Genomic DNA, 25,778 nt, shown 5'->3' on the forward strand with positions numbered 1-25,778 from the left:
GCAGCCCAATCTCTATTACATAACGCGCTCAAATGTTGCCAGAGCACAATCCAAAACTGGTGAATTCCCTGGCAGTCCGAAATACGATGTCTGTAGGAAGCATTAGCTACATTACATTTAGGACAAGTTCCATCAGAGGGGAGGCCCATTTTTTGAGCTCTGGAAGGACTCTCATAACATTAATACATGAAGCTGATCCCCCCCCCCCCCCCATACCAGAAGGCTAGAGGAAGGGGCAAAAGCTAGTGATTGAGTGAGCATTTTTCCCCCAATTTACTGGGTTTTCCCCAGAAATAATTTTTCAGCAAGGCTTTGTGCCCCTAAAGTAGTTGTAGAACAGAAAATAACCCCTATCACAAGGAAAAACTCCTAAGATATAAGTGGAAACAGAACTCTGTCTCTCTCGTTCTTACTCCCACACTCCTCAGAACTTTAAGGAAGACTGCGTGAATCTCCTCATGGATACATTGACCGATGTTTTTAGCCTGCGGCCATTGTGGTCACTCCCAGGGCCCCGCTCTCGCGTCGAACGTCATGACGTTGGGGGCGGAGCAATGCCAGAACAACGTAGGGGTTGCCCAGGGACGGAGGGGGGTGTTGGCGATGAAAACCTTGCTAGCGCCCGTTTCATTTGCTCTGAAACGGGCTTCTTTTACTAGTATTATATACAGGTACTTATTTGTACCTGGGGCAATGGAGGGTTAAGTGACTTGCCCAGAGTCACAAGGAGCTGCCAGTGCCTGAAGTGGGAATCGAACTCAGTTCCCCAGGACCAAAGTCCACCACCCTACCCACTAGGCCACTCCTCCACTGTTGTTACTATTTGAGATTCTACATGGAATGTTGCTATTCCACTAGCGACATTCCATGTAGACGTCGGCCCTTGCAGATCACCAATGTGGCCGCGCAGGCTTCTACATGGAATGTTGCTAGTGGAATAGCAACATTCCATGTAGAATCTCCAATAGTAGCAACATTCCATGTAGAATCTCCAGTAGTATCTATTTTATTTTTGTTACATTTGTACCCTGCGCTTTCCCACTCATGGCAGGCTCAATGCGGCTTACATGGGGCAATGGAGGGTTAAGTGACTTGCCCAGAGTCACAAGGAGCTGCCTGTGCCTGAAGTGGGAATTGAACTCAGTTCCTCAGTTCCCCAGGACCAAAGTCCACCACCCTAACCACTAGGCCACTCCTCCACTCCACTCCTCTTGCTGTTAGGACCCTATATATAATTGTTGCACTGAACAGAGCTACAGTGAGGGTTTTTCTCTGTAGCCCTAAGAAGCAGAGCTCAGAATCCTTTCTGCATCAGTATTAACAGTAGTTCCCTGTCATATATTCAATCCAGCAGTATAAAAGCAGAAAGCAGTAACTGCTGGGGGAGGGAATGTATTTAAAATTTTCTATCCTACACTGTCCCACAATTCTAAGTGGCTTACAACCATATGTACAAAAATGTACATGTCATTTATTAAACAGATAACACTCACTAAGACAGTAAAATCACAGCGTATTAAAACTATAATAATGATAAAATCTCAGATCAGGCTGTCAAAAGCTTTAACAAAAAGAAAAGCTTTTGAGTGCTTTCTAAACTGCAGGGGGGGTGGGGGATGAAGAACACAAAACCAGGGAGTGGAGAGAGAAGCAAGCAAGAGGAAAGGGGAGTAGTAAACATACAGTAAGGTGGAAGGGAGTGGGGAGGGGGGGACGGCGGAGAGTCGGGGATAATAGAGTTGACTCTTCAAAGAAAATAGCTTATCAGAAGCTAGGGAGGAAGAGAAGTAGGTAATTTAATATTTTAAAAATGTCTTAAGTGATTTTGACTTTTAATCAGAGGCAGATGAAAGAAAAGAGTCTGAAATTACTTGGCATAAAATAGACCGAGTGACCTCAAATATTAGCATTCTACTAAAAATGTAATTGTCATGGAGATGGCATTTAAACACAGCTTTTGAATGAGAATAAAGTCATGCAATTCCCATTCTAAAATGTTTTCTGGAATAGAGAGCCTTCATTTATACACAGAGCACACACACACCTCCTTATCCTGTCTCCTTTGCAGTGATCTTACCTGGATTGCAGGAGGCATTGGTTACTTTGCTGACTGGGAAGGAGGGGAATGCCCATTTCCTCTTCCAGCAAGGATGTCTTGACCTGCGGGAAAGGCATGCATCCTTCCTTTGCATTAGCATTCTTACCTGGGGGTAGGGAAGTTCTCACTTCCTCTTGGGCATATGGGGAATGCACTCTGCCACTGCTTTTAGCATTAACATAATATACAGGAGTATATCAAATATCCCTTCCTTGCATTCTGGTGAGCAGGGGGAGCTCTCTCCCTTTGCTAAGGTTTTCCTGTCTGATGCTATAGAATTGAACTATCTTTGAAAAGAGAGCTTGCAAATAATTTTCTTTTTTTTTTTGGGGTATGCAAGATGCCAGTCTAAGTAAGAAGATTAAAATGGCACTTACCTGATTTGTTAAAAAGTGTATTAATGCAGCTCAAACATTTCCTTTTTTTTTTCTCCCATCAAGCTTGTATAATGATCTGACAATGCTATTAAAAGTAGTTTGGCTAGGCTGTATATTTCTGAAAAAGCAGGTAGCAAGCTATCTAGGGATTGGACCCAGGTACCCTGGCTGGCATTCAGGTGCTCCAGCAGCTGAGCCATCAAGCAGCTATTTTTAACTTTATTAAAAAGATGCTGCCTATTTGCTAATCCCAGCAAAAAAAAAAAAGCAGGGAGTCTTGCTTGCATTTTAGAAATTATAAGTGATCCCAATAGCTTTAACATTTTTGATTACTGGCAAGTAAATGTTGATGAGTTGTACTGGCTTGGGGGTAAACTGTGCATTTTGTTTTTAAAGCTTTACATTGGTTTAATTTGCTGGATGCTGAAGGAGGACTTAGTGAACAGTGACCAGTTCTCAGTATTTGACAGTTCTCCTGAAGTAGACAAGATGACAGACAGAAAAAACATAAAATACGTTTTGTCATGAGCCACATTTTTCTCCTGGAGATTGTGATGGGTTGTACTGTTCAAACAGAGAAAATTGTACACAATACAAAACATGAACTTTAAGCAAGCCCATATAGGTTCCTTTTTCAGATGTGACAGCAAGCTTCTGTATGCTTTGAGAAATAGTTCTTTCCCTTGGTCAATGGCCATCTATTGCAAAGCAATGGGCAAAACCTAAGTGAGTTGAGTTCCCTCATGATGCTGGAATCGGAATTGTGCGCTCTGATTTGAGCGCTTGCTTGTTAAGTCGTGCTCCTATATGTGATTTGATCAAGTTCAGATTTTTGCAGCTCTAGCAATGCGGTATGTTATGCAAATAGATTTGCATAATGTGTAGGCAGATGTTAGTAAATCAGGTTCCATTTCGTAAATGATTTCCAACAATTTTTATTCCGTTTACAGTGTCTTTTTGAAGTTGTAGTGGTTGATTGAGGTGGCAGCAATGTAATGGATAAGCATTGTAAAGGGAAAATATAAGCTGAGATGTAAATTTTGGGCTCTCTTCTATCATTGGTTCCTTGAGTTGTTATTCTGTCTTCTTGTGTCTTACTCCGTTTTCTTTATCCCCTTTGTGGATCAGAGATAGAGAATGAAGAGGAGAGCAAGACAATGTGAACCACTTGTTACGTAAAGTGGTATATCAAATACCTAAGTAAAGTAAACATGAGAGGTACTGGATACACTGGGTATGAGGGAGTCAGGTTGAAGGAGATGCGAGAAGATGAAGAGGAGCTGAGTACACTGAAAATAGATGGCAGGGGTAAATGTAAGAAGGGATAGGGCAAGGCAAAAGCCAGTGTGGGGATGATGAGGAATGGTGAGAGGGCCAGGGATGAAGTGGCTGTTGAGTTAGAAGGAAGTCAGAAGATTAATAGGTGGAGCAACCGAATGAAGAAGAGAGGATTCTGAGAGGGCCAGTGGAGGAGAGAGTTGAGGAGATGAATTATTGGGATATGAGAACTGGAAGGTAAAAGATGTGGAGTATTTTATTTATTTATTTATTTATTTGTAACACTTATACCCCGCGCTTTCCCACTCATTAGCAGGTTCAGTGCGGCTTACAAATCCTACAGGTTAAACAAAGAAGCATAAAATGGATGCAGGTGTAATACAGTAAGTAAAGAGGAGGCCGTTTAAATAGTAATGCAGATTAAACAAATTAATATAAAATGCATGTAGATGTAATATAGTAAATTGAAAAGTGATCGTAAGATGTGGATAGGTAAGATGGGCAAGGAAGGAGGATGGTAGAGGTAGGGAATGGGAGATGGGTGTGTTATGGGGTTAGCGTATTGTTTATAATGGGAGAGTGAAAGGGAGGGAAGAAGAGGGATGCACTAGAACGTATAGGTAGCAAGAGGAGTGTTCTAGAAGAATAATACGGGGACATATTCCAGATATAGTCTTCATAATCAGATCTAGGTAGTACAGGTGGACTCCCAGATTAAGTCAAGTCTTTATTGTAGGCTTGCTTGAAGAGGTAAGTCTTTAGCAGCTTCCAAAAAGGTAGATGGTCAGTGACTAAATGGATGGATCTTGGAAAGGCATTCCAGAGTTGGCTGCCCAGGACTGAGAAGTTGGATGCATAATATGCCTTGTGCTTAAGTAGAAGTAGGAGCAAAATCTAAGTATGAGTGGATTGAGAGAGAAAAAAAATGAAAAAGATTAAAAGGACAATATCTCTCAGGAGACTCTTAAAAAGGAGCTAAAAGATCCACAGGAAAGAGAACATGTCCAAAGTGATTAGCAAAATGAAATGGCCAGATAAAGTAGAAACAAATTTTCAGTTTAATGGTTGCAGTGCATTAGCTTAGAGTACAAGTTCTGTGGAGCACAACTAAATGATTCTCTCACCCCTGTGACTGAGGATCTATTTTATGAAAAGGAGGAGACTTGTTTCAGTGTGCCGAAGCAGTCCAGGGAACTACTGCGTGGACCCTTCCTGTTGGCGGATGACCCTCAGCCTGCTAAAATTTAATGCCAAGAAGTGCAGAGTGACGCACTTTGGGTGCAGAAGTACAAAAGAGATGTACTAGATAGGAGGGGAGATATTGGTAAGCTCAGCTCAGGAGAGGGACCTTGGGATGATGGTGTCAGAATCTCAAGGTGAAGAAACAATGTGACAAGGTGGTTCCCCTATACAAGCCGTTGGCGAAGTTCCACTTGGAGTATTGTGTTCAGTTTTGGAGGCTGTATCTTGCTAAGGATGTGTAAAGACTTGAAGCGGTTCAAAGAAACGCAACGAAAATGGTTATGGGGTTTGTGTAGCAAGATGTATGAGGAGAGTGTTGATGACCTGAGCATGTATACGCTGGAGGAAAGGAGAAACAGAGGTAATATGATACAAATGTTCAAATATTTGAAAGGTATTAATCCGCAAACAAACCTTTTCCAGAGATGGGCAGGTGGTAGAACTAGAGGATATGAATTAAGGTTTGAAAGGGCTGACTCTAGAATAATGTCAGGAAGTATTTTTCACTGAGAGGGTGCTAGATACCTGGAATGCCCTCCCGTGTGAGGTGGTAGAGATGAAAATGGTAATGAAATTCAAAAATGTGTGGGATAAACATAAAAGAAGCCTGTTTATAAGGAATGAATCCAAAGGCTTAGGGGAGATTAGGTGCAACACCAGTAATCAGGAAGCAAAGCCAGTGCTGGGCAGACTTCTACGATCTATGCCTTATGGCTGGACAGATTCAGCTTCAGAAGCTGGAGAACAAGGCCCGTGCTGGGCATACTTCTACAGTCTGTGCCCTGATCATGGTTGAATAGGTTTGGACGGGTTGGAGCTTTTCAGGGACTTCGATGACAGCTTCTGAAGTTTTAGAACAAGGTCCATGCCGGGCAGATTTCTATGGTCTATGCCCTGAAAATGGCAAGGACAAATCAAGATCAACTATACATATGAAGTATCACGTCATTCCTTATGTAATTGTTTATCTTGTTGAGCAGACTGGATGGACTGTACAGGTCTTTATCTGCTGTCAGCTACTATGTTACTACCTGACTATATTTATTTATATTTAAAGTTCCTTAAAAATACAGATAAGGAACCTGAAACGAATGTGATAAATGCCCAATATCAAAATTCACCTGCTGAGTTAATCACTGGTTCCTTATTCATTCAGTTACGTCCTTAAAGGTTCGAGGGTCTACCAAGAACGTAGTATAGGAATTTATGTACAGTGTTTTGGGCATTATATACAACATAGGTACTTCAGGATGACACGAAGAAATCGTTTCCTTTCACCCAATCTTCTTGGGTCTCCCCACTAATAACAATATATCTTTAAAAAATTAATTTGTAGAGTCATTTACCGATCAAAAAGTCAACTCACTAATTCAACACCACAACGGACTGGTGGAGGACAAGACCTCAGATGACTGTGGTATCAATCGAATGTCTCTATAGTGAAATATAACATTCAAACCACAATTCACAGCTTCTACCATCGGTCAGAACCCCCCCCCCCCCCCCCCCAACCCAAACCGTTCATAAATTTTATGAAAGAGTTTTTTAAATGAAAATAGTTCTTGTCATTAAATAACATTGACATATTAAATTTCTGCTTCCATATTGAACATAAAATGTTGCTGAACAGCTGAACTTAGCTCAATGTTTTGAGTGATATTTCCCTTTTTTTGTTACTAGAGTCATTTACCAACGACTTGTAAAAATGTGAATCTGATATTTAATTACCTCATTAGTTTAGATTTGCCTGTCTTGAATCCTGATTGTTTTACCCTTAGCAGCAGCCTGAATTAGCAGCTGATTATAATTGGAAAGGTTTTTTTTTTTTTGTTTGGTGATCAGCTTTGTTGATATTATAAAATCATCCCCAGGAAGTATTCTCTAAACATCTTTTCTAACGCTCAGGTCATTTGTTTTCAATAGGAAGCTCAGTGGGATCAGAAAGGAAATATTTTGGTGACCCTTTAAAAAACTCCCAAAAAACTACTGCAAAAGGGTCCTTTTTTTTACTAAGCTGCCTTAAGCAGCTAATGCAGGGTTTACTGTGCAGTAGACAGTAAGGTGGGCTTGCAGGCCCAACCCCCAACATTAGTCAAGTAGTCATCCTGCCCTAAACACCTGACACCCCTCCCCAAGATGACATGACCCCCAACCCATCCTGATAAAAATACCATCCTTGACAGAAACTCTGTCCCCTGACACACAAACTACATCCCCTCTGAGTCCTATTCTTCCCCCCCCCCACCCCTTCAAGGGTTATCATTGATGGGGCAGTGGTGCCAGACCTCTGCCCAGGTCGATGCTGTCCTCCAAAACGGTACCTGCCCCCAGCAGCAGTCTTGCGGTATATCTTCATGTGTCTTCTGTCTGTATAAGGAAACTCCAACATGGGGGGCGGGGGGAGGGAGGAGGCAGAGTGCACAAAGGCTTGGTGCTCTTTTAAAATTAATTTCTGGTCTTTTCCCACATGTTGGAGAGTGACATGGTAGTGAAAACAGTCCCCATTCCCACCTGGTGCTCAAGCAGTTTTTCCCTATCTCACCTCATCCCTACTAATCCTATATAATAAAACACACCTCCAACATTCTGAAGCTGACTGCATGGCTGAGGCATTCCTGTGCTCTGTATCCATCTCCTGAATTGACATCACGTACTTCCGGGTTCGTCACAAGCAGAAGTGACCAACCACACGAGGTTTCTCGGCTTCAGAATGTTGGAGGTGCATTCTATTAAATACGATTGGTCAGTTCCTTGAAGCACAGCCAGAGCTCGGCGTCCTGCACAGTAACGCTCAGACACCAGAGAGAGATGGGGGGTATCTCTGTCACACACACACTCTCTCTCTCACAGTCAATGTCTTTCTCTCTCTCTCTCACTCTCACACACTGTCTCTCACACACTCTATGTCTCACACTGTATCACATTCACTCTCTATGTGTCACACAGTCACTCACACACTCTCTTGGTCTCATACACTCAGTCTCACAGAGAGTCTGTGTCTCACACACTCTCTCTCTCTCTCGCACACACTGTATCTGTGTGAAACACACTCTCTCTCTCTCTCTCTCTCTCTCTCTCACAGTGTCTCACGTACGCACTTGCACACACTCTCATTCACACACACACACACACTCTCTCTCACAGACGCACTTGCACCCAGACTCACTCTCTTTCTGTCTCTCTCTCTCACACACACACACACACACACACACACACACACACACTCACTCTCTCTCTCTCACATACACTCTCTCAAACATACACACTCCGAGGAAAACCTTGCTAGCGCCCGTTTCATTTGTGTGAGAAATGGGCCTTTTTTACTAGTTTAAACATAAAAATAAGTTGCATATACCGTAGCTTGAAGAAGAAAAAAAAAACTATCAAGAAAATTACTGATTATATAGCTCACTATTTTCTAAAGTCCATGTTAAAATAAGTGTGTGTTGTCAATCATTTCAGGATTCAGTTGTATTCTTTGGTGGTCTATGTTATGTCCAGTGAGTGAAAGTGGCCTTTCAGATGAGATACTGGTTACTGGAATAGCTAAAAGATACTTTGCAAGCTGACTTAGCTTAGACAAAACCATGTCCCCTGCTCTGCCAAAATGTCAAAACGATGAACTTGGTTTGCTAACATTTTGGAGAGATTACTGATTTAACGCACCCCGTCACTGCAGTAAAAGTATGAGCAAGATGTTTGTTTCCTTACCTCTTCCTCAGGGCGGCAGCAACACTACACTCAGCATAGCTAAAGAAGCGTTACGGCTGATGGGGGTCCTTGAACATCTTGCATGTGCAGGGCCCAACCCCGGCTGGCTGCAATGCCTCTTCTCTTATGCCAATTTTAATATCACTACCTCGGGGGAGGAAAGTAAGCAAATAAAACGCCTTGAGGGGGAGATAGGAGGAAGGAGAAAGATACTGTAGACTATGGGAGCGGGAGGGAAGATAGATATGCTAAAGAGGTTGGGGGGGGGTAGGGAAGGAGATTTGATGCTGGACACCATGGGGGTTAGGGGGTGGGTGGAGAGATAGGGAAGCAGAGAGATTCTGGATGCTGCTTTTTTTTTTTTTTTGGGGGGGGGGTGTTGAGAAGTAGGTAAGGAGAATGATGTAGGGTGCCATGAGGGGGGGGGGGGAGCCTATGTGATAGAAGGGAGGGGAAGGGGAGGTGCTGGAGTTGGGTGCAGAGCTGAGGACAGGGTCGAGGATGGGGCTTGCCCCTCCCCCTCAAACAAAAAGGTGTTCTGCCCACATGATAAACTTATGAGGATTTATTAATTATTGGATGAATAAGATCTGCACGATTTTACACAAAATCATTCACGCAGATGCCCCAATCTATGTGCTAAACCTTGTAGACCTGCCTCCCAGAAACGCCATAAGATCATCCCGCAAATTTCTCAATCTGCACTTCCCCAGCTGTAAAGGATTAAAATACAAGCTGATACACGCCACCACCGACTCTTACATGAGCACGCAATTGTGGAATGCATTACCTACAGCCCTGAAAGCTATTGCTGACATAACTAACTTCCGTAAATCTCTGAAGACACATCTATTCAACAAGGCCTACAAAGAGAACCCATAGCCTTACAAAATTACCGCACCAACTCACCCAGTTATTACAGTCCAGCTTATATCTTGCCTAACACGTTCCTTCTGTCTTACCTCACCTAATCTTTGTACATTACTAATTGTATCTGATATCATGGAATGATTATGTCACAACCAAACTCTGTAAGCCACATTGAGCCTGCAAATAGGTGGGAAAATGTGGGATATAAATAAATAAAACTGAAGATTATCATGGAGGATGATGGGCATTTTTCACCTTTGTCTGAGGTTCCTCATCTGTATTTTAAAGCACTTTTTCAATATAGGTAGAAAGATTTGTTTTTAAGTTATAAATAGAATTTGTTTGATCTTTACACTGGTATTTGCTTTTGGGAATATACGTCTGTTCTCTCTTTGAACATAATTCCGTCCAGGAGGAAACACATCTGTTTTTCTTTCTTAGGTGCTGGTGCTGTATGCAATGCTTTTCAGGTTTACCAGGTTTTTTTTTGTCTACATATTTCCTTTTTGTTTTTTCTTAATTTATGCAAATTTAACAAATAAACCTACAATCATATACCTGGAAAGTAATCTAGGCTAAAAGCCCACCTTTTGGATGCTGCTTTTAACTCCTAACCCCTATTCTCTTCAGTACCATGTCTGTTTTATCATTACCACCTTAGTAATTCCCTTATCCGTTATTTGTCCTGTTTGTCCTGATTAGATTGTAAGCTCTGTTGAGCAGGGACTGTCTCTTCATGCTCAAGTGTACAGCGCTGCGTATGGCTACCTTACATATACATATACATATACTGAAGAGAAAAGGACATTGACCCAGAATCTATCTCCCACCTTACCCTCCTCTCTCTATCACCTGTCTCTACCTACCTACCCATCCATTTACTACCCATCCATCCTTATATTATGTTATACTTAATTTCCTACTTTACATAACAAAATTCTGTGTTACCTATTACTATGTAAGCCGCATTGAGCCTGCTTTTAGTGGGAAAGTGCGGGATACAAATTTAATAAATAAATAAATATAGAAATGATAAGTAGTTGTAGTAGTCTTTGGGATTCCAGAATCTTGCTACTCTGTCCTCATCCCTTATTTATCCTGTTTGTCTGTCCTGATTAGATTGTAAGCTCTGTTGAGCAGGGACTGTCTCTTCATGCTCAAGTGTATAGTGCTGTGTATGTCTAGTAGCGCTAAAGAAATAAGTAGTAGTAGTAATTATCAAAGAGAGAAGGCAAAGTTTCAAAGAAACATCAAGGCAAAATATAACAAGCATACACAAGCTAATACTCGTTTCTCATGCTTAAAGCTTACTAAAGAGGGGGAGGGTATGTTGCACATTTGAGGACAAATCTGAAAAAGGAAAAAGACTATACTTATGCACTGCCCTGGCTTTCTAGTTATCACAGACAGTTGCAAGTGAGTGATCCAGCTGCAGTAGGAGTCTGGGCAATAGAAGACAAAGAGTTCTTACAACGCAGGGGGAAAAATTTTATTTATTTATTGCATTTGTACCCCACATTTTCCCACCTATTTGCAGGCTCAATATGGCTTACATAGTACCATCAAAGGCGTTTGCCCAGTCGGTGGTTAATGAATACAAAGTTGTATAGTGATCGTATGAGGTATAAGTGGAGGGTCGGAATGGATGAAGATTGCATGCTATCCTGTTCGATCATAGTCGTACTGTGTTGGTAGGTGAAGAGGGTTACTTGGGGTTGTTGGGGTAGGCTTTTTTGAAGTGGTTGGTTTTTAGTGATTTCCTGAAGTTCAAGTGGCCGTGGATTGTTTTCACAGCTTTTGGGAGCCCATTCCATAGTTGTGCGCTTATGTAGGAGAAGCCGGCTGCGTAAGTTGTTTTGTATTTCAGTCCTTTGCAATTTGGGTAGTGTAGGTTTAGGTAGGATCTTGACGATCTGACTTTTTCTTATTGGTAAGTCTATTAGGTCTGTCATGTAGCCTGGGACTACGCCGTATATGATTTTGTGGACTAAGGTGCTGATTTTGAAGATCCGTTCTTTGATTTGGAGCCAATGCAACTTTTCTCGGAGAGGTTTGGCACTTTCAAAGCGTGTTTTGCTGAATATCAGCCTGGCTGCTGTATTTTGGGCAGTGTGGAGTCTTCAGTGGCGTTCCGACGCTGGCTGACACCCGGGGCGGATCACTGTGGTGCCCCCCCCCAGGCGAAATGACCCCCCCGGGTGCATGCCGCTGGGGGGGGGAGGGTGCCGTGGGCGCGCCTGTCGGCTCCGAGTTTGCATGTGTTCACTGCTCCCTCTGCCCCGGAACAGGAAGTAACCTGTTCCGGGGCAGAGGGAGCAGTGAACACATGCGAACTCGGAGACAGGGCGACAGGCGCGCGCCACGGCACCCCCCCCAGTGGTGTGCACCCGGGGCGGACCGTCCCCACCGCCCCCCCTTGGTACGCCACTGGAAGTCTTATTAAAAAAAAATACATTTCACTACACATTTGCATTGAAATTTGAAAAGAAACTGAGCACCAATTTGCTGACCCCTCGGATATAACTTCAAGAGCTTTCTCTTCCTCTTTTCAGTGGCCCTATCCATATCGTGGAAAAATCCAGAGCTTTAAATTACAAAATGTTTCTATGCCTAAAACACTTTTTAAATTGCTGTCTGCATTCTTTGCAAATGGTCACTATCATTGGCAACTTGAGGCTTTTCTATATGAATCTCAGAGAGCACCTAGAAAAATTCAAACTATCCGATGACATCAATGAATCCCCACAACATTCTTCAGTCGCTCTGAGGGGAAGATACATAGTAGGCTCAAGTCATGGGAGGCAGATATCCAGGGAAAACCTAAAATTTCAACCATATATTTTTGCAACAAATCCTTAGGTGATACTCAAAACAACCTTGGACAGTTAATAAAAGTATGTGTTTTTTTTTGTTTGCTTGTTTTAGAGTCGCCATATTATCCTTAAGGCAGATTCAGGGATTTCAGTTTTTCAACTGTGCTGAATGAAGTTGGAAAAAAGTGGAAAACTTGGAACTAGAGAGTTGCACGGGAACAGAAATCTTACCCATCCCCGCTCGTCCCTAGTAGAATCTCACCCATCCCCATCCGTCCCCACTGGAATCTTACCCATCCCCACCCGTCCCCACCCATCCCCGCAAAAATTTAATCCATCCCAACCCGTCCCCATCCATCCTTGCAAGAATTTAACCCATCCCCGCAAGAATTTAATGGTACATAAAAGAAAATTCTGGTCAGCTCCCTCAGTCTCTCTCTGGATTTGAGCTACATCACTGTAGGCAAGGAAGGAATGGAAGCTGAAACTTAGAACACTCTGGTGTGCACATGTAAGATTTGTCTCTGATTTTTGGCACTGTGTGCTGAGAGGTCACCACATGCACGCGCCAGTAGGTCAGGTGACATCCGATGCTCTTGCCTGTGTCAGAGCTGAGGTCTGCGCATCAGCCCGGGAGCAAAGAGGATTAATTGTAACATAGTAAGTGACAGCAAATAAAGACCTGAACGGTCCATCCAGTCTGCCCAATAGTCACACTCATTATCAATTCATGATTAAATCAACGAGTGTGATATTATATACTTTCTTTCGTGTTTCTGGAACATAGACCATAGAAGTCTATCTGGCCCTATACTTATGTTCCAGCTGCTGGAGTTCTCGCTGAAGCCCACTCCAGTCTATTCGTCTTCTCATTTGTGGGATACAGACCGTAAAAATCTGTCCAGCACTGTCCTTATGTTCCAGCCACTGAAGTTGCTGTCTAAGCCCTTTCTAGCCCATCCTAAACCAGACTACCATATATTAGACACAGACCATACAAGTCTGCCCGGTATCGGCCCTAGTTAATCACAGCCAGAGTCGCCATCTAAGTGTCACTTGACACATCCACACAAATGCAGCCATTTAAGGTTAGGATTTTATAACTTCCATTTTCTAATTAGAGATCCTCTGTGTTCAACCAAGCCTTTTTGAATTCCATCATCATTTGTGTCTCTACCACCTCCTTAATGGAAGACTTTCCACATTTGTGCTGTTAAAGCAAGGAGGAAGAGGAGGAGGAGGAGACAGCACTCAAGGTACTCGATAGATGAGAGGCTGATGCAGTGCAGCTTACACTTCCATGGGAGCCCTGCAGAACTGCTTCCATGCCCACGGGAACCCCGCAGGATCTGCTTCCGTCCCTGCGGGAATCCCGCGAACCCCGTTCCCGTGCAGCTCTCTACTTGGAACAATCACTTTAGTATGCTCTGAGGTTATCTAAGACTATTGTGAGAGTTGAAACTTAAATTCTCTAAAATGACCAGGTAACGCTTTCCGCAAGTTGTCCATAGCAAACTAGACAGATCTGAATCTCCTTCATTAAACCACAAGTAATTAACTCCTGAGTGGTTTAATGAAGGAGAATCAGTCTTCACAGCTTTTCTGCATGTTCAGGGGTGGGCTCTGATCCACGGCTAACCTTTGAGACTGCCACATCTCGTAGGTCTTCACCTCCATACAGAAATACCCAGGACACCGCCTGAAGCTGTAGCACTCTTCTGCACCTCCAAATTCCCTGATGCTGCACCGAAAGAACGTGGGAAGGGGGGGTTGTCTCACTGTTTAGGCTCAATGTTCTCTCTTCAGTAGCAGGAGATAGCGACAGAAGAACAGACCTGGTCTGAGCTTTGGCGAGCAAAGCCATCAAGAGGATCCACAGTGGGAGAGGTAGGAACTTGTCCAGCTGCACACAGTCTGCCCTTCCTCCTACCCATGACCAGAGATAAAAAAAAAATGGGAAACACAGATGCTAAGCACATTAGCACAGCTGCCATTTGATCCATCCGCTGACAGTTGCTCTGCAAATATCTATTTATAATTTGTAGTCACTTATTCTGTACTTGTTGAGGATCTGTATGTTGAAGGTGAGAGATTCTCTTACTATAAAGTTTAGCTTATATATACACTCTTATATGGGTGTTCTAGGGCAATGTTTCTTAACCAATGGTGTGTATACCCCTGGGGTTACACAAGCAATAGGTGATGGTTCACTAGGGCTGCTAGTTGGCAGAAGGGTATGGCACAGCAAGGGAGATGCACACAGGAGGTGTAGCTGTTCCAGGTATTCATATACCACTCTCCCAGTGCCTCAGTGCCAACAAGCAGGAATAGCTGTGCTAAGTTCTGCTTACTTTCTGGGTTTTCCAGGTAATAGCAGGGGCTGCGGAGGCTTAGAGCATGAGCATTGCTGATGGTCCCCATAGTCCCTTTCTCCCTCTACTTTTCTACTTCCTGTTTTGAACTCAACTGCATTAATATACAGGAGGTGAGCCTTTTTCAAATGAAGGAAAACTCCGGAATGAAGGGGCATATGATGAAGTTGAGAGGAAATAGACTTAGAGGAATCTAAGAAAATACTCTTTCACGGAAAGGGTGGTAGATGCGTGGAATGGCCTCCCAGTGGAGGTCATGGAAACTAGGACTGTGCCAGAATTTAAGAAAGCATGGGACAGGCATGTAGGATCCGTTAGAGTTACTGAGGATGGGCAGACTGGATGGGCCTTTTGGCCCTTATCTGCCATCATGTTTCTGTCTTTCTAAGCACACAGGAAGAGGAGGAGCACCTGGGGGGATTGGCAGTACGTGCATGCTCCTAATTCCCATAACCCCTGCTGCTTGTTCTGCCTACAATGAGGGAGGTGGAGAAGGTAAGGAATGAAGACGGGGAGAGAGATTGAGGAGAAGAGCAATTGATATCTGCCTTTGGTGACTCGAGCCTACAATGTACCTTTCCCTCCTGTGAAGGGGAGTGGCTGAAAAATGGGACAGGGATGAGGAGAAATGGTGGAAACAATTAATGGAAGATGGAAAGAGAAGCATGAGGTGGGAGAGATATGGGGAAGACTGTAGGAAAGAGAAGAGACATGAGAGAGAAGCATTGTTAAAGAGGAAGGAGAGAGATGGGCAGAGGAGGTGATATTAGTGGTGGAAGGGGGAGAAAAGGGAGAGATAGAGGCAGAGTAGAAGAATTGACTCAAGAGACCCACATCAAATTACTGCTCTACTGCCACAAGAAAGAGACTCGAGAATGCCGCAGGTAAGAGGAGAGAGACTTGTTATGGTCATTCGATCCGAGGATAAGCCTGCTGGGAGAAGGGTAGCAAAGAGAGAAACAGCAGGGAGCGGTGTGTGATGGTTAAAGAAAAAGCACAGTGCTAGTGGCCACATTCCTTTTGCATATAATTCTGCAAATGAATTGTTTGGACAAGGCTTGGTGTAATAATTGCTCTGATTATGAAAATGAGAGGTTGGAGAGAAAGTCTATAGGCCTGAAAGTTAATTGAGAGTAGGTGGAGAGAAACCAGGCTGAATATTTGCCTAGGGTGCCTAAAACCATTACACTAACTCCGGATGATTTTTCAGTTTTTCAGACAGAAAAATGGAACTCCTGTTTTTCGTTAAGTAACCTTGACATTAATGAAACTGATGATCTGGATTCAGGTGATGCATGCAGGAGATGAGGATGGCCACCTCAAAATAAATTGTCTTGGAATACCTGCTTTAGGTTTCTGGTAGCATATTAAAACAAAAAATTGCTTTTGTGCTAACAGCTCAATTATAAAACCTTGCCCGTTCTTTATTTTCTCTTTAGATAAGTGCTTCTGGGCTTGAAATGTAATTGTAAAAGAGAAACCAGCTACTAGGAGAACTTCAGATACTGGGAGAAATCATTCTTGCTGTTCCTATAAAATGTGAGGCCGCTGAAGCGACAGCAGAGATCGGATTGCAGGTTGTGAAGAGATAATTCGGTATGAGAGTCAAGCCAGAGCCAACTCTAGGAGTCTGGTATGGCTTTAGGAACCAAATGTGAGCAAGAAAGAAATTACATAGCATGGACAAAAAAAAAACATCAAGGTTGGATACTTAAACAGTATTAATGGCACTGGGAGGTACAGGAGGGTCCATTTGTTTAAGTAGCTGGGGATGGCAGGTCTGGGTTCAGACAGGTACATAGAACTGTACAGCAATGGAAAGTTGTTGCTTTGCTGATGGCAAAGGCAGTAGGAGTTGGGGATAGGGTGTGGGGAACATAGATTGAGAAGTGGCTAAATGAGATAGTAGCTGATGATAGGAAGAATGATAGTGATGATAGGAGAAATGAGGTGGCCACTAGTGTAGTTAGGAAAATTTAATCCAGTTTATTCTGCCCCTGACTTATTCTCTGTGAGAAGCTAAGAGGGGCATAATCGAACCCATGTTTTCATGAGGGCGTCCTTTCAGGACGGCCCATCGAAGGGGCGGGGAAACCGGTATTATCGAAACAAGATGGGCGTCCATCTTTCATTTCGATAATACGGTCGGGGTCGCCCAAATCTCAACATTTAGGTTGACCGTAGAGATGGTCGTCCCCGGTTTTCGGGCATAATGGAAACCGAGGACAACCAAATCCAAGCCCTTTGGTCGTAGGAGGAGCCAGAATTCGTAGTGCACTGGTCCCCCTGACATGCCAGGACACCAACTGGGCACCCTAGAGGGCACTGCAGTGGACTTCACAAATTGCTCCCAGGTGCATAGCTCCCTTACCTTGGGTGCTGAGCCCCCCAAAGCGCTCCCAAAACCCACTCCCCACAACGGTACACCACTACCATAGCCCTAAGGGGTGAAGGGGGCAGCTACATGTGGGTTTCGGGTGGGTTTTGGAGGGCTCACATTTACCACCACAAGTGTAACAAGTAGGGGGGGATGGGCCTGGGTCCGCCTGCCTGAAGTGCACTGTACCCACTGAAACTGCTCCAGCATACTGCTGTGATGGAGCTAGGTATGACATTTGAGGCTGGGAAAAAAAAATTTTGGTGACCACTGGGGGAGTAAGGGGAGGTCATCCCCGATACCCTCTGGTGGTCATCTGGTCAGTTCGGGCACTTTTTCACGGCTTGGTCGCAAGAAAAAATGGACCAAGTAAACGGCCAAGTGCTCGTCAGGGACGCCCTTCTTTTTTCCATTATTGGCCGAGGACGCCCATCTCTTAATCATGCCCCAGTCCCGCTTTCGCTACGGTGCCGACACCCCCCCCCCCCCCATAAACTTTGGTCATCCCCATGACGGGAAGCAGTTGAGGACGCCCAAAATCAGCTTTCGGTTATGCCGATTTGGGGGTCCCTGAGAGAAGGACGCCCATATCCCGATTTGTGTCGGAAGATGGGTGCCCTTCTCGTTCGAAAACAAGCCTCTAAGTGTGTTTGGAAATAACTCTTGCTGGAGCTCAAGAGCAAGGAAAAAAGCTAGAGAACTATAGATTAGGTTGTAAGAGAAAAACAGTCTATTTTCAGGATACATTTAGGCTTCCAGGTAAACATCAGACCTTGAAAATTCTGAAGTTCCACCCACTTCATGTGAACTAGATCCTTGCCTGTCTAGCCTGGTGAGAATATCTGCAGAGGGAATATCTGATGTGTATTATGATTGAAAAAAGCCATGGTTAAACCCTACTTAAAAATGTTTTTATTGACAACCACTGTAGAGAATTTTAGGCCTATGTGTCACTTTCCAACATTCCAGTAATTGGAAAGTATAATATGCACCAGGCAGACTTCTACGGTCTGTGGCCCAAAATCCACAGGGAGAGATTATGATATGGTATTTTTATTTATTATTTAGATTTAGCTCACACCTTTTTCAGTAGTAGCTGAAGTTGAGTTATATTTAGCTACATTGGGTATTTCCTTGTCCCTGTAGGGCTCAGAATCTAATTTTGTATCTGAAGCAGTGGAGGGTTAAGTGGCTTGCCCAAGATCACAAGGAGCAGTGGTGAGATTTGAAACAGGCACCTCTGGATGTCAAGACTGCTGCTCTAACCACTAGGCTACTCCTCCACTCCATATGTGCATACTTAATCTCATTTAAAGCATATGGTATGATCATAGGTGCTGCCTATCTCTATGAGAGGGAGGGGTAGAATCATAAAGTTGATATTTGCGAACAAACGATACTAATCAGAGGTGTGGGGAGGGGGGGAGACATTCTTGGGTTGAAAGCAACCAAGGTTGCATCATATAACCGTCCATATGAGGTTGACAAGGCAAGTTGGTAGTTGGCCAGTTTATGATGGCAGTGTTTAATCATAAAGAAGTGAAACCTGCGCAGAGCGCCCGATACGATTCTGCAGACCGGATGGACCATATAGGTCTTTATCTTCTGACGTTTTCTCTCTTACTATATTACTTTCCATCCTTTCCAACTGCAGAACTTTCTAGAAAAAGGCTTCCAAGATACCGATCAAGTAGGTTTTAAGAGGCATCAAAGATTTGTTTTTGATTCCTGTTTCAGAAAACATTGAGGGTAAAGTGAGACAGGACAGTGGGGAGATACAACTAGAAGGAAAGCTGTGCAGGCCAAGTCAGGCAATTTGTTTCAACTCCTGCATTTTGAAGAAATTTTACTTCTGGACTACATTAGATTGCTTTTGTCTGCTGTCTTTTCAGCCATTGATGGTTAATGTAGAACTTGGGTGAGAAATGTAGGCAAATATGGGACATCGGGACAATCATCTTCCCTTACGTCCCTTCCCGTAACCTCCGCTCTCAAGACAAATTCCTCCTTTCAGTACCCTTCACCACCACCGCCAACTCCAGGCTCCGCCCTTTCTGCCTCGCCTCACCCCATGCCTGGAATAAACTCCCTGAGCCCATACGCCAGGCCCCCTCCCTGTCCATCTTCAAAGCCTTGCTCAAAGCCCACCTCTTCAATGTTGCCTTTGGCACCTAACCACCATACCTCTATTCAGGAAATCTAGACTGCCCCCACTTGACACTTGACATTTCGCCCATTAGATTGTAAGCTCTTTTGAGCAGGGACTGTCCTTTTTGTTAAACTGTACAGCGCTGCGTAACCTTAGTAGCACTCTAGAAATGTTAAGTAGTAGTAGTAGTAATCAGACTAAGGGTGAACTCGAGTATAATGAGGGAAGAGTGAAAATACCAGTACTGTATAACATATTAATCTTAATGCCTGAGTGTAAGAGGCCTATTAGAGAATAGTGAGGTAAATAATTTTGAAGCACCTTCCCGCTGGTGAGGAATTTTCTCTGCATGTGCAGGACTTGTGGGTGTTTGAAACCAACAACTTTAAAAACTTTCAACCAACAATAGTTTATGTCTATAAAAGCCGTTTACATTTGTCTAGGAAATGCGTCGAATCTTCCTTGCTGTGTAGAATGGCTGATAAGAAATGCCTGTGAAGTATGAGCAAGATTGCATTTGCAGGAAGAGATGATTTCGGATGTCTAACTGCCAGATGATATAAATTATAAATTAAAAAATGTTTTAACCAAAAAAAAAAATCGTAGCTCCACAGCCAAAAAGTAAAATAAAATAAAAATCAATAAAACCTACCTCCCCCCCCCCCCCCCCCCCAAAAAAAAGCCAGTGGAGCAGGAGTCAAGTCAATTTTGAGTCATTTTTTTGGAAGCAACCAGAAAAGTGCAAGCTATGAATAATGAGTACTGAGCTTCCTCTGGGGAGAAGCAGTGAAAATCACTGCCTTTAGAGCTTGGCAAGCTCTTTCAGGGGTTTAGGAAAGAGGTGCCAAGGGAAAGCATGTGATGGTAGGTAGAGATTAAGTTAAGCTGAGAGATGATTTGTAGCAAAATAATCAGTGCCAAAGAACTGTGATGTTTCAGAAGTAAAACTAGGATTCTTTGGATATTACAATATTTTATTAAGCCAACTAAGTGGCCATTTTTGTTGATCTGATGATATGTTCTGCTTTAAGAATTATTAACCACATCAGCCACCTAGGGTTCCCAGACTTGTCTGTGCTCTGAGCTGTGACTTGCAATTTTGACTGATTAAGTGCAGTTTGGCTTTTGATGTGTGTGACCTCTTTAATCATATAGGTTGGTGAGCACAAGGAGGCACCACCATGCTAGAACTCCCTTCCATATTCTGTGAAAGGGGACAAGAGAGGAAACTGATGGAGGATAATGGTGCTGAGCAGAAGCGGTGATGGGAGAAAAGGGGGATATGGAGCAAGATGAGACGGAGAAATAGTAGTACATAAGGAGGAAGCACTGCGCTGGTGATGGAACCAGTAAAGAGAACATAAGAGCAGCCATACTGGGTCAAACAGTAGCCAAGCCAGGTCACAAGTAGCTGGCAGAAACCCAAATCGTGGCAACATTCCATGTAGAACCCCAAAGAACAGCAAGATTCTGGAATTCTAAAAAGTGACAAGATTCCATGCAGAATCTCAAAGAGTAGCAACATTCCATGCAGAATCTCAGAGTAGCAACATTCCATGTAGAACCCCAAAGAATAGCAAGATTCTGGAATTCTAAAAAGTGACAAGATTCCATGCAGAATCTCAAAGAGTAGCAACATTCCATGCAGAATCTCAGAGTAGCAACATTCCATGTACAACCCCAAAGAATAGCAAGATTCCATGTACAACCCCAAAGAATAGCAAGATTCTGGAATTCTAAAAAGTGACAAGATTCCATGCAGAATCTCAGAGTAGCAACATTCCATGCAGAATCTCAGAGTAGCAACATTCCATGTACAACCCCAAAGAATAGCAAGATTCCATGTACAACCCCAAAGAATAGCAAGATTCTGGAATTCTAAAAAGTGACAAGATTCCATGCAGAATCTCAGAGTAGCAACATTCCATGCAGAATCTCAAAGAGTAGCAACATTCCATGTAGAACCCCAAAGAATGGCAAGATTCTGGAATCCTAAAGAGGGACAAGATTCCATGCAGAATCTCAAAGAGTAGCAACACTCTATATACTACAATTCCCAGGGCAAAATAAACATCTAGCCTCAGCTGCCTTCTCAGAGGATTGAATTTAGGACCTTCAGATTATGAGACTGATAGGCTACCTATTGCGCTAAGAAGGCTCTCAAGTGGCAATTTTTTTTTTTTTTACAGGGTACGGGTTAGTCTACAGCTGAGCTGAATAGACAAGGTTTAGTGATATCAATCTTTGTAGCACATGTATCAAGTCTGTGGGACTTCAGAGTCATATGACAGAAGTCCCACAGACTTGGTACCTTTTAACCTGATAAGACTGCCAGTTTCTCCTTTTTTGTCTGTAGCTTAGGGGAACACATTTTAGCTGACTGATCTTAGATCCAGCATTTGCACAAAGGTTGGTTTCTGTTGAGTCTCTCTATCAGGAAGGAAAATTTTCTGAGTTAAAAATGCAAGAAAGTGGAAGTGAATTTATTTTCTGAGTGACATTATTCATGACAAGGTTGGAAGCAACAGCATTTGTGTAGGCACGACATGATGGCTCGGAGAGTTAGAGTTAAATACTGAGACATTAATTTGTTGAAAGCAGTGCCAAAAATATGTGACAGATTTTCAAAATGATATTCCAAGTTGTATAGTTTGATACTCCGAGTCTGTTATTGTTTGTGGCTAGACCCTGTCATTGATTATGCTTGAATTTATTGGAAGCTATTCCCTTTGTCAGTGAGTTGGAGCTGACATCTTAATGACTTGGCTGAACATTAACAAGCTCTTAAAATAGAGATTTGAGGAGAAAGGAGAAGAGAATCATGATTCTAGCACTAATAAAGGCAGATAGAAAATAATTTTGACCAAGATAGGAGGTGTCTTCTAAATTGAGAGAGCAGCATTGTGTAGTGAAAGGGGGAAGGAGATGACCCTGACCCAACAAATGTGGTTAAAGCTGCAGCCACTTGGCCAACCCTATGTGGCCAAAAATAGAGTGGCGGAGTATACCAGACTATACTGGCTGTGGGCCAGCTGCTGTTATGAAATTGTATATGTGCTGTACTCTTATGTTTAGTGTTTGTTTTTGTTTTTTTTTGTTAACAGAAACATTGCAGAGGCACTCATCAGTAAAGGACTGGCCACTGTCATTCGTTACCGCCAGGATGATGACCAGAGATCTTCACATTACGATGAATTGCTAGCGGCAGAGGCTCGGTGAGTGACTGTCATCCTTTTATAACATTCCAACTTTTTTTTTTTTTCAAGTGATGGTCATTAACAGCAGTGAGAATAGGGTTTTGTCCTGAAACTTAACCCCATGGGACAACTCACATCTTCAACTACTCCCCCTCAAGGATCATGTTCTTTGCCTATCATGGTGTTGAAGGTGAATAGGTGAAAAGTAAGGTCCTGTTACCGAAATAGGCAGGTCCCAGACTTCTCCAATTTGTTTAAGATGTTGACTTGCATCCACACCAAGGCCCAATCTGCAGAAAAAGATGGTGACAAGGTTCATTGAAAATTGAGCATATTAATTGCTGTCTTTCTCAGATGCTTGGCACCATGATCCCTCTTATTCTCTTATGTGTCTGATGTGTTCTGTGAAGACCTCTATAAGGCAAACAGAGGAGGGAGAAGAGAAAATATCTTGTCCAGTCTCTGGAAGTAATTGATTTTCCAGCCATTGCAGTCTTAAAAAACAAATTTCAACGACAGTCCAGAATGAAGTTTCACTCGCATCAGAATTTAGTTCAGGCCCAATTAAGGCATAGGCAAACTAGACACATGCCTAGGGCAGAATGTTTGGGGGGGGGGGGGGGGGTCCCTGTCATGTTTGCAGTGCCGTAGCGAGGGCGGCTGTCTCCGCTGCGCACCCCCTCCCCCAGGAGCGCATTCTTACCACTGGCATAGGAAAGGGGACGGGTGGGAGGCCTGCTCCGCCCCGAGTGCACGTCGCTGGGAGCTGCGTCGGCTCCGATGGTTCCCTGCTGTCTCTGCCCCAGAACAGGAAGTAACCTGTTCCGGGACAGAGAGAGCAGGGAACCGGAGGAGCCGACCCCCCCCCCCCCCCCCAGCAGCATGCACCCGGGGCGGACCGCCCCACCTCCCCCCCTATGCCACTGCATGTTTGCCCAGGACTCAAGAGGCTAGGATTGCTAATTGTCTAATTTTTTTCAAGGTTCTACAGTTTTCTAAATTAACTGTCTTAAGCCCATAAGGATGGTTAAGGTTTCTAGATATTTCTCAGCGGTCAACGCTCTATAGCTCTGCAGTTCTCCCATTTCTAGTGGAGAGAATGGGGTAGGATCCTGCTCCAGTCACAGGAAAGAGGGCAATGAGCCGCAAATGTTGAGGGGGGGGGGGGGGGGAATGAGCTCTGTACAGAGCCTGTGGAAGCAGCGAGTGCTTAGGGGGTGGAGGAAGAATTTTTTAAAAAAAGTTGTAGGCATGAAAGAGGAAATGGGGGGGGAGGGAGTATGAGGGGACTACTGCAGTAGGCTGAGTAAAAGAGCAGGCAGCAAATGCAAAGACTTTATGATGGTGGACAGATATAGTTGGTGGGGGGGGGGGTCAGCTCTGAATGATTGAGCACTTGAGGAGTAGAGAGAGGGGTGTGCATGTCTGAACAACACAAGAGTGCATGCATATGCACTGAAGAATGACAGTGTGTGAGTGTGTATAAAGAATGAGTGTGTAAGTGTGTTTTACATATATCTGCTGGGAATAGTCTCTTAAATAACTTCCCTTTGAAAATTTCATGCGAGTAGAAAAGTTCACTGGTACATATGTACCTGTGCATATACTAAGTGAAGGGAAGTATTTAGCTCAAGGAATTTACTCAAGCTATTTAGTTACCTGGGCAAATTCCTTTGAATATACTTTCTCAACTCTATATCCTTTCAGACACATCAAAGAAAGCTTCCATTTGTGAACCTTTCTTTACAGGTAAAACTATTTTGGACACATTGGCCATAAATCTCACTCTGGGACAGTCCTTTCTTGGTATCTCTGGTTTGTACCAGAGGCAATGGAGGGCGAAGACAGCTGTCAATCATCCTTGGTTCCCGATCCATTACTCCAGAGTTGTCCAGTTACCCACTTCCAGGAGGGAGATATTTTGGCTAGTCCTGTTTTTGAACTTACACCCTAAGTCAGTGTGCTATTTGGAGTTCTTGGTTCTACCCATTGAACTCAGTGCTTCAGGCCAGATAATAGGTGGGAAAATGTGGGACACAAATGTAACAAACAAATAAATAAATATATAATGTACCAAGATAGGGTTGTTAGAGATCAAGGACTGGCCAAAAAATAGTTGTTTAGATCTTGAGCTTTAACCATTAAACCACTCCATTCAAAGCATGTGCTTGCCTAATCTCCAATGTCCCCTCATAAACCGTTGCTATTACATCTCTGGAGAGCTGAAAAGTTGGGGAAGCTATGAATGAAAAGAGTGGGGCATGGAAAGTGAATATCACTATATCACTCTAAGTGGCGGGGGGGGGGGGGGGGGGGGGGGGTGATAAAGAGAGAAAATTAATACATGGGGATCCATGTTAGGGTCCCACAAATATATATTTGCCCAATGTAGAGTTAATCCAGCCTTGGACTAAGTGGATAGTCATAATTGAGTATATGGAGGTTCTTTCAGTTTATATTAGTGTTATGCTTTTGGTAAAAGCATTCCACATATTAATCAAAGATACCAATGATAGATGTCTCAGTGTACAAAATAGGACAGTTGGCAAGGTAAAGGTATTAATGATTATTTTATTGTAATCCACATTGATTTTTGTGAATTGCAAGCTGCGATTCCAACACTTGAAATATCAGAGTGAGGACTAGAAACCAATGACTTTGTAGTCAAAAAGTAGTGAAAATGATAAGAGGAGAGAGGGTAGTCAGTCTTCCTACTAGCAAAGCAGTTGAAGCTCTGTTGACTTCTTTGAGCTGAAGCTCTTAAAGGGTTCATTTAAGATGCTTTTCATGTTGGGTTTGGAATTTTTTTTTTAATGTATTACTCAACTTTTCCAAATCCAACCTCATGGCGAGTTATACTTGAGTTATTTCCATGCCCAAATTTGCACAGAGCTAACAATCTGGTTGTACTTGAGGCAGTGGAAGGTGAATCGATTTGCCTGATGTCACAGGGAGTATCCCACTACTCAGTTGCCCTCCCCTTGTCCCTTCCTTCCTTCTCACCATGTACTTCCCTCACCCGTATTATTTAGACTGTAAGCTCTTTTGAGCAGGGACTGTCTCTTTGTGTCAGGTGTTCAGCGCTGCGTGCGTCTGGTAGCGCTATACAAATGCTAATAATAATAATAATAAGAGAGCCTTGGCTTTTCTGGTTCACAGTCAATCACCAAGCTGCTGTTCCACTTAACATGTGGTTTGATAGTGTCCATTGTGATGATTATTCCACGAAAATATTGTTGTCATTTTCATTCCAAGGAGAGAGATAGTATATAAATAAATTGTCCTGAAATAGTT

The 25,778-nt window shown here is 43.3% G+C and overlaps 1 protein-coding gene across 1 annotated transcript in view; it reads left to right on the forward strand.

Moving 5' to 3' along the window:
• The window catches only part of SND1 (staphylococcal nuclease and tudor domain containing 1), a 1,412,868-nt gene that overhangs the window by 391,736 nt on the left and 995,354 nt on the right, over window positions 1-25,778 (forward strand). The window contains exon 13 of the mRNA XM_030217129.1: window positions 22,392-22,502. Within this exon, the coding sequence (XP_030072989.1) occupies window positions 22,392-22,502 (111 nt within the window). The remainder of the gene's footprint in view (window positions 1-22,391; window positions 22,503-25,778) is intronic.

The sequence above is a fragment of the Microcaecilia unicolor genome, chromosome 10 (assembly GCF_901765095.1).
Source record: "Microcaecilia unicolor chromosome 10, aMicUni1.1, whole genome shotgun sequence".
NCBI lineage: Eukaryota > Metazoa > Chordata > Amphibia > Gymnophiona > Siphonopidae > Microcaecilia > Microcaecilia unicolor.